Here is a 15,596-nt window from a genome sequence, read left to right as displayed (position 1 = left end):
AGGGACTCAGTGGATAAGGAAATACTTAAACATTCAGTGAAAGAGAATTGAGTCTATTTTATATGAGCTACAAATTGAGCCAAATAGAGAAGTCTTCTTACCTATTTGCCTGGGCCATAGTATGGGAGTTCTTCATTTGCTGTTGGTGGTGTTTGCGCTGTATCTCACGGGTTGTGGTATCTCCATGTTTTATATTGAATTTCTCAGAAGTATGGAGAAGTTGAGGCAAGGGTTAAAATTGATATCTTCAGTTCAATCCCTCAAATAACAGGAGTTTGGTAGCAGAGGAGAGGAAAGGTGGTGGGGGGTGTGGGGGGTAGATTATCTACAAGCTAATCCTTCCTGCTACTCTTTAACTGAAACCATGAAGAATGAACCCAAGCTTAACACACTTTCATGTCCTGTATTGTGTGTCTGTGCGGATGAGTTATAAAGGTGTTGGCGTTGCATGAACCATTGTTCCTTTTAGAGCCCTAGTGCAATTCCATTAGGCCCTGATTTAGCCCAGCAAACAGTGCTATAGATGTGGAACAATTTGCCTGCCTCATCTAACTGGGACAGACTTTACTTAGATTAAAAAGGGTTAAAGTTCCGAAGGAATCACTAACACTCTTTTGTTGGGAAAAATCCTCCTAATCTGAGGTTTCCTCACATTCCAGCCATACCTTATGCTGGAGGAACTAGATTTCCGGGTCCATGGTGTATGATTTAATGATTTGTGGAAGGCAAGAATGTTAACTTAGCTGATTACTCAAAACTGGCTGATAAGGTATCAGACGGGTTAATTTGCTACTTTTCTAACCTCTCCCAGAGAACTTGAACCGAAGCCTCTATTTCCATAGATCATCCTTATTGCACTCCACCTGAAAGGCTTAAGAATTTATGAAGGAAATAAGCATTTTGTTCCTTGTGCTTCCATCTGCTCCATCATTTCATTCCAGGGCAATAAGGCCTCATTTGTGATAACCTAATCTTCTCCTCAACCATCAGTGGTGATGTCACAATTGGAATATTTTTACTTCAGATAGAAAAAGCCCGCTGGCAGATAGACGTTGTTTACATTGGGAATAGGGTCTAGCAGGAGGGGTAAAGAGGCATTCTAGATTTAATTCAAACACCAAGAGTTAACAGAGTGTTATCCCAGAGACAAGCTTCCAGGAATCTTGTGACTGAAGCAGTTGCTTTTCCCTTGTGTCCCCATTCTGTGCAACCGTCACCTCCATTGGATCCTAGAGCCCCACATCTAGGGGTAACCTCCAAAGATCAGCTAGCTGGACCTACCCTTGGCCTGTGGAAGTTTATGAATTCTTTACTTGGTATAGTCTGCAGAGCTTTGTTACATGTATTCTTGAGAAGGTGATAACTCTCTGAAATGAGCTAATAAAAGGAGTTGTTGCTTTATACCCCTTTATCTCAGGACATGAAAAGGTTAATGTCAAAAAGTTTAAAGGTGAATTACACATTAAGATTATCTCGGCTGCATCCTAGAAGTACTTGGCATTTCACAAACATTTAGAAACAAGTGTTTCTAAATGATAAAATAGCCCTTTGGTGGAGCTCCTGGGTGGCCCAGTGGGTTAAGCGTCTGCCTTCGGCTCAGGTCATGATCTCCCAGTACTGGGATTGAGCTCCCTGCTCAGTGGGGAGTCTGCTTTTCCCTCTCCCTCTGTCCCTCACCCCCTCTCCCCACTTGTGCTTTCTCCTCACTCTTGTGCTCTCTCTCTCAAATAAAGGAAATCTTAAAAAGAAAAAAATAGCCTTTTGGGAGTTCACATACAATTCCATAATATGATCAATCTCAGAGATTTAAAAAAAAATCTACTACTAATAAGATATAAATATTTATAGTAGTACATACAGAAGATACATTTGAGAGTAATTTAACCTAGATCCCCAGTAAATGTTCAGACATTTCCAAAATAATCTATACTTCATCTTCTCTGCTAAGGTCTTTGTCACTATTAAATCACACATGTATATCCATGCTTTTACTTGTTTATTAAGCACATAGTCCCCCCCTCCCAATTTAAATGGGTGATATACTTGTGAGGAGTACAGGCTTCACATGTGGGTCGAGTAGGAAGAAAAATTCAGATTTAAGTATTATCCCCTGAAGCATTACATTGTTAACATTACAACAGGCACAATAATGCCTCAACTTTGAAGACCAAGGTAGGACAGAGTTTAGAAAGACTGGTGGTCCTTAAAAAAGGGGGAAAAAAAAAGCCCCCAAAACAAAAACCCTAACCCTAGCATCAAGTCATGAAGACTCTAGTAAGAATCGTATGATAGTTCTGTGCATTAAGCAAATATTACTCAATTTAACTGACAGTGAGAAAAATTAGAATCATCCAGTAATCCCTTAAGTTTTTTTTTTTTTTAACCCAATTGAGGTTAAATCCTCCTAGTTTCAGTCATGAAAAGTCATGGAAAGTTATGACAGCCTGGAAGCAGGCTATATAAGACAACCTCTGCAGATACGTGGATGAGTAGGCCATCCACTTATCACCAGGTAAAGAAGACTTTGATTTCCCATTGCCTTATACAGGCATGGAGGACTTTCCAACAGGGTGATGTAAGTGGGGCTTCTGATCCCCTGGGATTTCTAATCAGCCCTACTCCTGGGTTTTCATTCATTCCCTGTTAAAGGTGAATATGCAGAACCTATTCTGCACTAGAGTGTTGGTCGTGACCAAGGAAGAAAAGAAGCGACCAGTTTAAATTCGATGTTTCCAACTATCCTAAATTGCATTAGAGTGAAAACAACCCACAGAATGCTTTGCTCCTAATTATCTAAAGCAAATAGTGTTAAATAGCACTTCATTGCTTAGTGGTTATTAAGACGTGAATTCTCTCAACCCTTGGGCTTCTTTGAAGCAATTATTACATGTGTAGATCAGATGGATGGCTCTAGAAGAGAACATCACAGACGTCACAGCCTTTGTGCTCTGAGATGGGTGGAGGGAGGAGGGTGCCCAAATGGCACAGGTAAGTCAGGCCAAGGAAAAGCAATGCATGTGACAAGGGCAGAAGAGAGACTAGGGACAAGGAAAGCAGCCAGGGGCTAGAAGGGAAGTAGTATGTGGTGTTTAGGGCATGAATCTTTCTGCCAACCTGGCCAAGTTTCATAAACTAGCCCTATAACCTCTGGTTATGTGACATTGGGTCTATTACTTAACATCTCTGATTCTCAGCCCCTCACCTCTAGAATTATGCTAATACTATTACCTTCAGAGTGCAGTCCTAAGGATTTAATGGCATTATGTATGTGAATCATTTAACATAGTTTCCAAAACAAAATACACAGTTGGTGTTGTGTCAAATATTTCATTATTATTATTGTTACTATTATTATTATTATTATTATTATTATTATTATTATTATTAGTGTGAGCTTTAAAAGTTCCTGCCATAAAGAGCATACATGACCAAAAAAAGGTCTATGAAATGAATCCATTTGGAACTGAGGTAACATGTATGCTAATTAATATGTTTACTTTACAAGGAATTCCAATTCATTCACTCATTTAACCACATTTATCAATCACATTATTCCAAGAACTGTTCTAGTCATTGAGAATACCAAAAATGAATAAAACAAGAGCTCCTGCCTTCAAGGAGCACCTAGCCTGCAAGGGAGACAGCCACATAAATAATTATGATAAAATATAGGAAGTAAAATAAGATTGCTATGGTAAACTTAAGGTATGAATAGTAACCTGGAGGCAAGGTGACTAACTCAGATTGGAAAGTCATGACAGCCTGCTTGGAGGCAGCACCCAAGTTGAGTCTTAAAAGTTTTCTAGACTGCGAAACAGAGAAAGAATATTCCAGTTAAGGGGATGGTTTCAGCAAAATTACCAAGGCATGAAAGAGCATAGTGTGTCAAAGAGAGACATCATCATAATGTATGGGGCAGGGAATTGTGGGAGGTGAAGCTGTAGAATTATGAAAGAATTACAGTATTTCATACAACAAGTTGCAGGGGTGGGAAAGGAGGCAGGAGGGAGGCGGAGTTTGAAGATGAAGCTGATGGGAATAACTGATGCAAGCCTGAAAGAAATAGAATGAGACATCAGGAGTGGTCAATGCAGAGGTGATTGGGTCTGTCCTGACCGGAAGGAGAGACAGCTCATCATCTGAGAATGTGGACTAAGAAGGAAGTAAAGATGGGTGTGGATGAAGATAAGTTTATAGATAAGGGAAGATAGCAGTTCACCTAGGAGAGCTTCTCTAATTTTAATATGACAGAAGCAAGACTACTAATTGAGATTAAGAGGTGGGCTTGGGCTGATTGGAGATTTGAGGAGGGGGAGGAAGTCTGGAAGAGTAGCTCAAGGAAATAAGCAACTGTGAATGAATTAATGAATGGGTGAATGAATGAACGGTTGAGTTGTGCAAGAACCCTGTGGAGGTTAAGACAATGTGTTTGTGTGGCACTAGTTGGCACACCAGGTGATTTTCTCTAGCCATGTTCAGTTTCTCAGTTTTAGGGAAAAGAAGGTAAATGATGGAATTGCTCCAGATACAGCATGGGGGGGAGGGGGAGAACGCAGGGAAATTGAGCATGCTTGTCAGAAAAGAGTTGGGATGATCATGTAGAAGACCCATGTAGCATAGGCAAGGACAAGAGGTCAGGTGACAGTCAAGATATCAAGGATGGAAGCAATGAAAGATTAAGGGTCATGATAGGGAGCACAGAAGAGACCTGGAAGGATTGGAGGTCAAGGAGTGGGATGTCAGGGTTTAAATTCTCTGGTACACAGTAGTTTTGGGTAGTGGCCAAGTCTAGAGTGTGGCTCTTAGAATGTGCAGCAGCAATGGAGTGGAAGTAAAGTTAGCTTTAGAAAATAAATAAGGAAATTGGGAAGGCAGGTATTGGATTGACTAGTTAAATGGATATTGTAGATGGATCGCAAAAGATAGATTGGAAATGATGGTTATTATTTAAGCGCCAGTCTCCACCAAAAGATGGGATAAATCAGATCACAAATATCAATGACAAGGGCAGGGAGGTGGTGATACAGTCATGTGGCTTGGACTTAATAAAATGTGAGCTTTTTGATGCAAGGGCAAAAGAGAAATTCTGCAACTATGAAAGGGCTACCCATCATGATGACACAGCACAGGGGATCTGAGACAATAGAACACAGGATCATTAAGTTTTGATGGAGAATGGAGAGAAGAGGAACTAGCCCAAAGAACACGGTTCAGATGTGGTGTGGAAGGAAACACTGGGGGCTGGAGAGTTCTTGAGCACCTGGCCACTCTCAGTGTGTTCTAAGACCAGCAGCATTAGCACTGTCTGGGAGCTTGTGAGAAATGCAAGATCTCAGGCCCCAGCCCAGACCTATGGAATCAAGATCAGGGTATTGACAAGATCCCTAAGTGATTTATGTGTCAGTTAAAGTTCTAGAAGCACTACTCTAAACATAAGCAGGATGATACTGGTAGGGAAGGTATGAGTGAAAATAAATTGTTTCTGATGATCCTAGCTCTTTGTCTCTGCTCACATGAGAAATTAAACTTCTCCAAGGAATGATAAAATGGTATTCTCAATTTAGGATGTAAAGCACATTAAAATATAGGTTTTAATTCCTTGCAGGCTCAATGAATCAGTTCCTGTCTTACATTCATTTATGTGAGGAGAAAGAGTGTCAGTGACCAATAGGTTTCTTCCCTTGACTTTGGGAGGGAGAGCAGTAGCAGAGAGAGAGAGAACAACAAAAAGAGTTTCCTAAGGGGTACCTTTTTTTCAGACCAGTATTGGTGGGGGAGCCAGGAGACAGAGCCAGGGCTGAGACTTCTCCACCACTGTGTGTTCTAAGCATCGAACCACACTTCCTCTTCAGCCAGTCAGTCCCTCCTGACCGAAGAGCCAAGAAGAAATGATGCCAGGGAACTGGTAATTGTATAGCTTTTCCAGTGTACTGCTCCAGATCCACATATCGGACATGTCAAAGCCTACTCTCCCCTCTGAACATTCAGCAGTGACCAAATGGGCTGGAGGAAGTGGGAAAAATACCGTGAAAAATCCTGGGCTGCACCTCAGAGACTAATAAATAATTACTAATGGGAAAGAAAACAGAGGAAAGAGAAAAAGCAAAGTAGCAAGCAAAAGAGGCAGAATGAATTCTGGCCCACAGAAGGGGAACAGACTGGGGGTTAAGTGCAGTCGAAAAACTCTAACACACCAAGAGCAGTGACCCAAAGACAGCAAAAGACAGAGAGTAAAGCAAGTTGGGGAAACTTTCTGTTCTCACATTTGATCCCTCTGTTCACAACATTTCAGTGACTTATTCAAGCTTGGAATTGGACTGTTAAATCATTCAGCATATGAGATTTGTCCCAAGTTAAATGGATCACTTCCCCTTGTAGGTTTTTGGATACTGGCTCATTTTTAGGGAGAGAATTGGAGGGACTCTGCTAAATTATTGATGTGAGGAGACTTGAACCCAGGCAGCAGAAATGACCGAATGGAGAAGCATGGGCAGGTGCCATATTGTAATTTGTCCATCTCTTAAATTATGTAGCATATGTATCACAATATATTGAATTTAAAACCTGAAGTATGACATTCGGTGAATAATTCATACTGGCTCTTTCATTAAGTGTGAGCTGAGGCTTAGGATAATGATATCCAATTTTAGCTAGTGCCTCATTTAAATACAGATGTGGAAAAGGGAATTGCTTTAGCATTGCTATAGACAAGGTATTCGTGGCTGTGTAAAAAACTGGAACTGAAATCACACACACAAACACACCCCTTCCCCAGGAATGGCCCAGAATAAAAATGAATAATGCATTAATTTTTTTAAAGTAATTTTTTATTCATCAGATTTTATTTATCCTTCACCTGCCTAAATATATAGAATTTAAATATGATTATCTCACTAAGAATATAATTTTCTTCTCACAGAAGATTCTGATCTTGAGAAACATGCCTGGGATTTTTAGGGATGCTTGTGAATCCTAGAGTAAATGTCCATAAAACACCTCCTCTAAGTCTTCCTTCTCTGGATCTTACAGGGAACCCAGAGCCCAGAGGTAAATCTCTAGTGATCTAGTTCTGGGAGCCTGTGCATATACGTTTGAAAATTGAACTGCCACGCACAATAACTATGCATGCAACATTTCAAGCAACGTGCATCTTGGCTTCTGGTGACTAGTACTACTAAAATGTGTTATGTGATTTTGTAGAAAGGGAAGGAAGTTGGGGCTGATGTGGTTACAGACATCTGAACTGGAAAACTTGGGTGGAAGTTAATGCCCCTTCACTCACTCCTTCTTACATCTGCTTACATTTGCTATCATATTGCTTTCTCTAACCTCTTTTCTTCATAGACTGACCAACCATCATGCTAACATAATACTTCTAAAATTTTATGGAACTTTTGGAGAATATGCTCAAGGGCATACTTTTCTCATTTCCCCATCCCTTCCTATCATGTTTGAGATAAAAACATAAGCAAGGTCAACTGACGTATCTTTCAAAGAGATTGACTAGAGAAAAGATAGCCATTTGTCTATAAATCCCAAGGCAGGCTGTTTCTAAGTTTAGTGCACCCAAAGACATGACTTTTTTTTAACCTTGATCTTGATTATTGTATTCATTTAGTACATATTTGTATACATGGAGAATATGAAATGGGCACAGAATGCTTTAGTGTTGTAATAGGAAATGAATCCCTCAGGTAAAATAACCTGTGCAAGGTGAGGTGTCAACTTTATATTGTACTAGGGGTTGAGAGACAGGAAAGGCCACTTCTGGCTGAAGGAATTAGAACAGGTTTATAGAATAAGGATGTTTTTTCTGAGTCGTAAGGCAATTATTAATTAGACACCAGAAGCAGAAGGCGACTTGTACAAAGACAGAAAACCTTAGAAATATAAGGAATGTCTGGAAATCTGAAGCTAGAATACAGACTGTGCATGGAGCAGTGGAGGGAGAAAAAAAACTAGAAATGTAGGTGGAGGTTGATTTTGAGGTGACTTCGTAGCCAGATTGGGGAGGAAAAAGATATTGGGTGAGTAGTGGAGGGCCTTGGAAAGGTGTGAAGTGGAGAAAGATGTAATCAGAATGCATGGTCAGAAGATTATTCCAACATGGAGTGTAGAATTTGTTGGGGTAGGGTGGGGCAGTGACTAGGTGAGTCTGTGAGAAAGCTACTGCCCTGAAGTTCAGGTACAAGATAAGAGTACCTGAAGTAACATGGTGATAAGGGGAGATTGCTATCTCCACCTTCTTGACTCTAAGTCAGTTCTCAACCTACTGTCATCTGGCTTCCTCTACTCAACATACTCCACACGCAGTTTATAATCTTCTTTATAAACATGCTCTTTCCCTTAGAGTCCACATCTCACTTATGACACCATCTACAGTGTCAACCAAACCAGAAACTTCAGATTCAGTCTTATTCCTTCCTCTGCTGAGCCCTTCTTCATCCAATCAACCTCAAAATCTGCTTATCAAACCACATAAACATTTCCTAAATCTAACCCTTGCGACATCCACACCATCCCTACTTGCTGGTCTCTTACATCTTGCAATCACCTTCTATTTGGTCTCCACATCCAGCCATATGAAATAATAATAGTGGTTCAACATTTGAACTTTGATGCCAAGTTGTCTGAGCTTTCATATTTCTTAGTTCTATGGCCAGGGATAAAATTCTTCACTTCTTTCTACCTTCCTTGCTTCCTATATAAAATGATAAATAGTGGTAATTCATATCTACTAAGGATGTTAGGAGAATTAAATGAGCACTTAGAATGGCATCTGACACATAGTAGATTCTATAAAATGTTCTCTGTTTTAACTGAAATAAAAAATAATCCGTCCTTTACACTAGGAAGGAAAAATCTGACCATGCCTCTCTTCTCAAACTCTGTAGGATGAGCTCTAAGCTGTGTGACATGGCATACAAATTTTACCATGGCCTAGACCCTTCTTAATTCTCCCACCTCACCACTTACAACACCTAACCACATAATTTAAGCCCAGATATTGAAGCACTTGTAGCTATCCAAATCCATCCCACTCAGTCATGTCTTCCTGGTTCCTCAGAATAGTCTATCTGCTTGCCATGTACCCATCCCCCTTCCCTCAACACTGCTTACTCATTTCTGAAATGCTAGCTCAGGCATCATTTCCCCCAGGCAGCCTTCTATCAATGGCTAGGTTGGGCTAAATGCCTTTCCTCTCCACCTACAAGATAATTTTATCACAGCATGAATTGTATAGTGTTGAAGTCATCTTTATGATTCTATTTCTAGACCAGACTGAAGACTTCTTGAGGGCAGGAGTTGTGCCTTATTTATCTTTAAATCCCATGAAGACAAGAACCATAGTAGATCGATAGTAGGTTTTCATAAATAGTTCTTGAAATAGGGACGCCTGGGTGGCTCAGTTGGTTAAGCAGCTGCCTTCGGCTCAGGTCATGATCCCAGCGTCCTGGGATCGAGTCCCACATCGGGCTCCTTGCTCCGCAGGGAGCCTGCTTCTCCCTCTGACTCTTCCTTCCACTCTGTCTGCCTGTGCTCGCTCTCATTCACTCTCTCTCTGACAAATAAATAAATAAAATCTTAAAAAAAAAAAAAATAGTTCTTGAAATAAAGGAAAAAAATCAACAGACTTGGCACTTAACTAAATGTGGAAGTAGTGAGAAAGAGAGAGATTGGAAGCTGATTCAAAGGTTTGAAGTCCAAGTTACCACAAGGATCAAGGTCATATTTATAGAAATAGGGAAGTTAGAAGGAGGAACTTCTTTGAGGGAAAAGAAAAATAAAAGAAGCAAAAACCCAATGAGTTAATTTTTAAACAAACTAGGTTTAAGATGCCAGCAAAACACAGTAAGAAATATTTGCTGTGTGTGGTACTGGAAAGAAGTTATGGTAGATTTGAGAGTGACTGTGTTTGTCATATTTCACTAGATTATGCTGCGTAACAAACATCCCCCAAATATTAGTGGCTTATAAGAACAGAAGTCTATTATTTCTTGCATAACATGTCACCTATAAGTTAGCTGCAGTTCTCTGGTTTGGCTGCTCTGTTCCAGGCTACATGTGGATCTGGTGCCTACTGCTCTCATGGTGAAAATTCAGAATAAGAGTGGCCACAGAGCCAACTGCACAAAGTACATTTAAAGCCTATGCTCAGATGTGACATATATAATATCCACTCACATTCCATTTGTCAAAGCAAATCACATGGCCAAGTCTGAAGTCAATAGCAGGTGGAAACATGGCAAGGACGTGGGAGGGAATAAGGTATTATAGACACATGTACCTAGCATAGTGAGAATAGTTGGGGTTATGTATGTAGATCAGATCATGCATTCAATTTCTAATTCAAGGGGAAAGAGAAACCAAAGAAGGAAGAAAGGAAGTAGCCTAATGGCAGTCAGAGAGAGATAAAGGGGGGAACTAGAGTAATTCATTATAATGCAAATCAAAGGAGAAGACAGTCCGAGGAAGGACAATATTTGTCCAACACTGCAGATGTCAGTGTAAGTGAGAACATGTGACTGTGAGGAGACTTGAGAGAAGGGATTCATTATCATTGCTGAACCGGTTTCTGTACAGATATCTGGTCAGTTTGTATTTGGCTAATCTAGGTTTAGGGTGGCACTCACAGGAGATTACCTAGAATGGTTTGGGATACCACATCCCATAGCAGCTGAATTGTATGGACCAGAAGATAGGAAAGTAAGGGCACATAACACAGCACTCCTACTCTCATCAAATGTTAGGGAGATTGTCATGGGTGGGAGGGTGGCGGTTGGCACCTCCAGGCCTTGAGCTAGTCTAGAGCAAGATTTCCTGACAAGTAGCTGGATGATCCCAGGAGGCAGAATTTTTCTCAATTGGAAAAGAACCTTCTACCACCTAGAAGTACAACAGTGGAGTGGTAGCCTCCAGAAAACCAACAACTCTCAATACCACTGGAGTTTTCCAGCAGAATGTAGATGACCACAAAGCAAATATGCTGTGGAAAAGTGCACATGCCCTGGATCAAAAGTTAGGCCCACGAGATACAGATGTAGTGAAAAGAAGGGCCATCTGTACCCCAATGTTTATAGCAGCAATGGCCACGGTCACCAAACTGTGGAAAGAACCAAGATGCCCTTCAACGGATGAATGGATAAGGAAGATGTGGTCCATATACACTATGGAGTATTATACCTCCATCAGAAAGACAAATACCCAACTTTTGTAGCAACATGGATGGGACTGGAAAAGATTATGCTGAGTGAAATAAGTCAAGCAGAGTCAATTATCTCATGGTCTCACTTATTTGTGGAGCATAACAAATAGCATGTAGGACACAGAGAGTTAGAGAGGAGAAGGGAGTTGGGGGAAATTGGAAGGGGAGGTGAACCATAAGAGTCTATGGACTCTGAAAAACAATCTGAGGGTCTTGAAGGGGCGGGGGGGTGGGAGGTCAGGGTACCAGGTGGTGGGTATTAGAGGGCATGGATTGCATGGAGCACTGGGTGTGGTGCAAAAATAATGAATACTGTTATGCTGAAAATAAATTTTTTTAAAAATCTAAAAAAAAAAAAAAAAAAGGCCAGTAGATCTTTATGGTCCTTTTAAAGTATAAACTGTATTGTTTTATGATCATCACATGAAATATGCTGGCTAATGCATATCTACTATTTATTCTTGCTTCTCCAGCTCCTTGCCAGTGTGCTCAGCTTTATAGTCCCTATTGAATAGGTGTTCTCAGATATCTGAATGCTGTGGTTTGAATTGAGTGCTCTAGAATATTATATTGAAATCCCAATCGTCAGGACCTTAGAATGTGATCTTATTTGGCAAAAGGGTCTTTGCAGATGTAGTTAAGGTGAGGTCATACTTGAGGGACATTGGCCCTTAATCCAAGATGACTTGCACCCTCAGAAGAAAAGAGACACACAGAGAAGGCCATGTGATGTTGGAGGCAGAGATTAGCCTCAAGCCAAGGAATGCCAAGGATTGCTGGCAAACACCAGAAGCTGGGGAGAAATGAAAGATAGCCCCTTATAAGTTTCAGAGGTAGTGTGGTCCTGCCAACATCTTGATTTCAGACCTCTGGATTGAGAACCATGAGAGAATAAATTCCTGGTGTCTTAAGCCCCAGTTTGTAGTACCTTGTTAGGGCAGTGCTAGGAAACTCACACACAGAAATACCTGTTGAAAAGCAGCAAAGCTGGGGTGCCTGGGTGGCTCACTGGGTTAAAACCTTTGCCTTTGGCTCAGGTCATGATCCCAGGGTCCTGGGATGGAGCCCCACAGCAGGCTCTCTGCTCAGCAGGGAGCCTCTTTTCTCCATTCTCTCTCTCTGCCTACTTGTGATCTCTCTCTGTCAAATAAATAAATAAATCTTTAAAAAAAAAAAAAAAAGCAGCAAAGTAGCTTTTGAAATGTCTGCTGATAACCTTGTTGTAAGTAATTTTAATTCAAGTAGGATTCTTTCTGGCCCCCCAAGCTTCAAATCTCCATCAAAATGAGAGACTGATAGAATTCTACCACCCGTGAAGATGCAAGAGAAACGTGTATTCAGTAGAGTCATATCGGCCTTCCTTCCTATAACTTATCACAAATGAGGGAATATTCCTCTTGGTGAAACTTACTTTTACTAATCGTCCTTGCTAGTTCTGTTTACACGGCAAAGTTGATTTGCTTTGAAGATCTGAGCACCAGCTTAAGGTCAATACTTCTTGAAATTCTAAGGAAATGCCCTTGAGATATTTAGTAGTTGTAAGTGCTTAAGGAGAGAGGGAAAATACAGATTCTCATTTGATTAAATAAAATACTTGTGCTTGTTGTGTTAAATGTAGCTGCAGTAGAGACTTTATATTCCATTTTCTGCATTTTCATGGGAATTGCTAGGCTTCCGGAAGTTACAAAGCAAAGGACATGACAATTTTCCTCTTACTGACTGTGTCTGTCTTTGGGACAGGTGATTATTGTTGAAGAATGTGTACTCGGCGGCTATGCTGGGATGCTCACAGAAGTACATACATGGGCATGGACTCGAAGACAAAGATACAGTGATGTCTGCAAGCAAAGTAACCCTGGCAGCCATTATTGGTCCATAAACTTATCTCATAGGAAAGGCCCAGAGATGGGCCCAAGACCCACCAGACCAAGCATGTGCTAAGTCTGAATTCTACTAACCTGATCAAGTGCTTTTTAAGAACCTACTAGTACATCTGTTGGCCAGTCACCTGGAGGTTATCCATGGCATATACATAGTGTTTGAGAACACAGGTATTATTGTCACAGATTTCTAGATAATACAAGCTAGTCCAAGAGAGTTACTGTTACCTGTCCAGCATCATAGAACACGTAAATGGCAGAAAGGGGTCTGGGACTCAAGTCCCCTCCTTCTGAGTGATTGGTACTTGCCCTACACTCAGAAAAATTGTGAACATTATGGTCCATTTTCATATACATTTGTGTAAAAGACACATCAGTGTGTACAACTTGTACACCCTCACTCTCATAGAAACAATCCTCAACCCAGACTCTGCTAAAGATGTTCTCATCAGCAGCTTTGTTTTATTTCAAGCCAAGACTTTCTTTCCACTTTGAAATGCCACCAACAATTATATGACTAGAAGGAAAATCCATTCCAGTTCAACTCTTGTCATAAAACCTTAATCATTTCGGCAAGTAGCCATTTCCAAACTGCCTACATTCTGCATTGATACTTCCTTTAGAAATGTAGCAAGATCTGTGTGTATCCATAGAGAATACAGAAGTTTGCAAACATTTTGAGATTTTGGAGGCAAATCGTAGCTGAGTCATAAGAAAGTTCCCTTCCTTGCCCTGATGCCAAGTGTTCTGCCATTTAAAAGGAAATCTCATTGCTGCTGTATCCTGATACCATGGAGATCCACGGATTTCCCTTGGATCTTTCAGTTTTACCCAGGAACCTAATGCAAGAGCCAAGAACCCACATAGTTGGATTCATGGTCAGAAGGACACCCTAAAGGGAGGATTTTGCCTAGAAAAAAAGCCAAGATTAGCACTAACTTGCTGTAGATGTAATCAACAATAACGAAAATAAGGGTTACTGGATTTGGACACCTATTATAGGCCAGGAACATTCTATGTATTATTGTTTCCATACCCCACAAACTACAGTTGTTTCTCAACATTTTCAAGACACTGATGTGAGTTTTATAACTTAACTCAAAGTCACCCAGATAGAAATTGGCACAGCTAAAATTGAATACAGGAGTGTCCAACTATAAAATTCTATGGTGTTAATACCCTGTTTCTGCTCTGTAAAAACTAGCTTCCATGTATCGAGTATTAGCAGAATAGAAAGCGCTCAATACTGTCTTCACAGCACTGTGTTCATAACCTCCTTCTCACAGGCAGGCATCACCATTTTGCAAATGGAGATGATGCTGGAGAGATCCCTTTCGGGGGGTTGGGGGGGATAAGAGAGGATGCTAGCATGCAGAGCCAGGTCTCCAGGCCACAAATCCTGGCCTCCTGGTTGTCTCTCAATGGAACAATGGGAGGGAAACTCCACGTACTAACTACTGAAATTTCAGTAGCTAGGGTTCAGCTAGTGGCCTGAAACAATGATCTGGTCTTGGAAGACCAAGATTCCTTTTAGACATACCCTCCCTCCTTCCACTCTGATTTCCCCAAGCCCCACAAGAATGGGTGTTGACACCCCCAAGTTGGCACTGTCACTAGATTCCCTCCAAGGCCATGGAGACCAGTGTCCTGTGAAATCATCCACATCCTAGACCATTCATCTGAATATCCAATTAGTAAGTTTTAATAAAGTGATACATTTCATGCTTGGCACTTGAAAGCTCATTATAATTATTCAGTCATTCTATTCATAACAGAATTTCTGCACAGAATCGACTACTGCCATGTCAAATCCACGTTTCATTTTCTCCCACCTCTTTCTTTATCTGGTAAGTGTTCAAAGTTAATACTAGTAAAAAGACATCGCCATAATTTACCCTCTGACTGGATGCAATGAGAAGTGCCCAACATTGCTTTGGAGTTATTTTTGACAAAAATTCATAAATTCAAACTAATCATGAGCAGAGAAAACCAGAAAAATCCAAGTGGAAAGACACTCTACAAAAAAACTGAACAGGGGCACCTGGATGGCTCAGTAGGTTAATCTCTGCCTTCAGTTTAGGTCATGATCTCAGGACCCTAGGATCAAGCCTGCATCGGGCTCTCTGCTCGGCAGGGAGCCTGCTTCCCCTCTCTCTCTCTGCCTGCATCTCTGTCGGTCAAATGAATAAATAAAATCTTAAAAAAAAAAAAAAAACAACTGAACAATACTATTCAAAAGTGAAAATATCACGAAAGACAAGGGAGACCGAAGAACTATCATAGATTGGGGGAGGGTAAGGAGACAATGGCCAAATACCACATAAGATCCTAGATAAGATCCTGGGACATAACGGGGACATAACTGGGAAAATAAGCGAAATTTAAAAATAGATGTAATTTATTTACATTTATTTATAATTTAAAAATAGATGTTAATATTTTACCAATGTTCATTCCCCTGTTTTGATCATTGTATCATTTATGACATTGTATCAGTATCATAAAGAGTT

General features: G+C 40.6%; 1 protein-coding gene across 7 annotated transcripts in view; it reads left to right on the top strand.

Moving 5' to 3' along the window:
- LOC309871454 (uncharacterized protein) overlaps window positions 1-14,814 on the top strand; it is a 255,814-nt gene extending 241,000 nt beyond the window's left edge. For all 7 annotated transcript variants that reach the window (XR_014315284.1, XR_014315285.1, XR_014315286.1 and 4 more), the window contains one exon: window positions 12,947-14,814. Coding sequence is in view for 1 of the 7 variants with exons in the window: in XM_082744488.1 (XP_082600614.1) it covers window positions 12,947-13,147 (201 nt within the window). In the remaining 6 variants the exon portion in view is untranslated. The remainder of the gene's footprint in view (window positions 1-12,946) is intronic.
- The last annotated feature ends 782 nt before the right edge of the window (window positions 14,815-15,596 follow it).

This window comes from Mustela nivalis (assembly GCF_964662115.1).
Source record: "Mustela nivalis genome assembly, chromosome: 8".
NCBI lineage: Eukaryota > Metazoa > Chordata > Mammalia > Carnivora > Mustelidae > Mustela > Mustela nivalis.
Note: the sequence above shows the minus strand (reverse complement) of the source record. Positions and strands in the feature narration are given on the sequence as shown.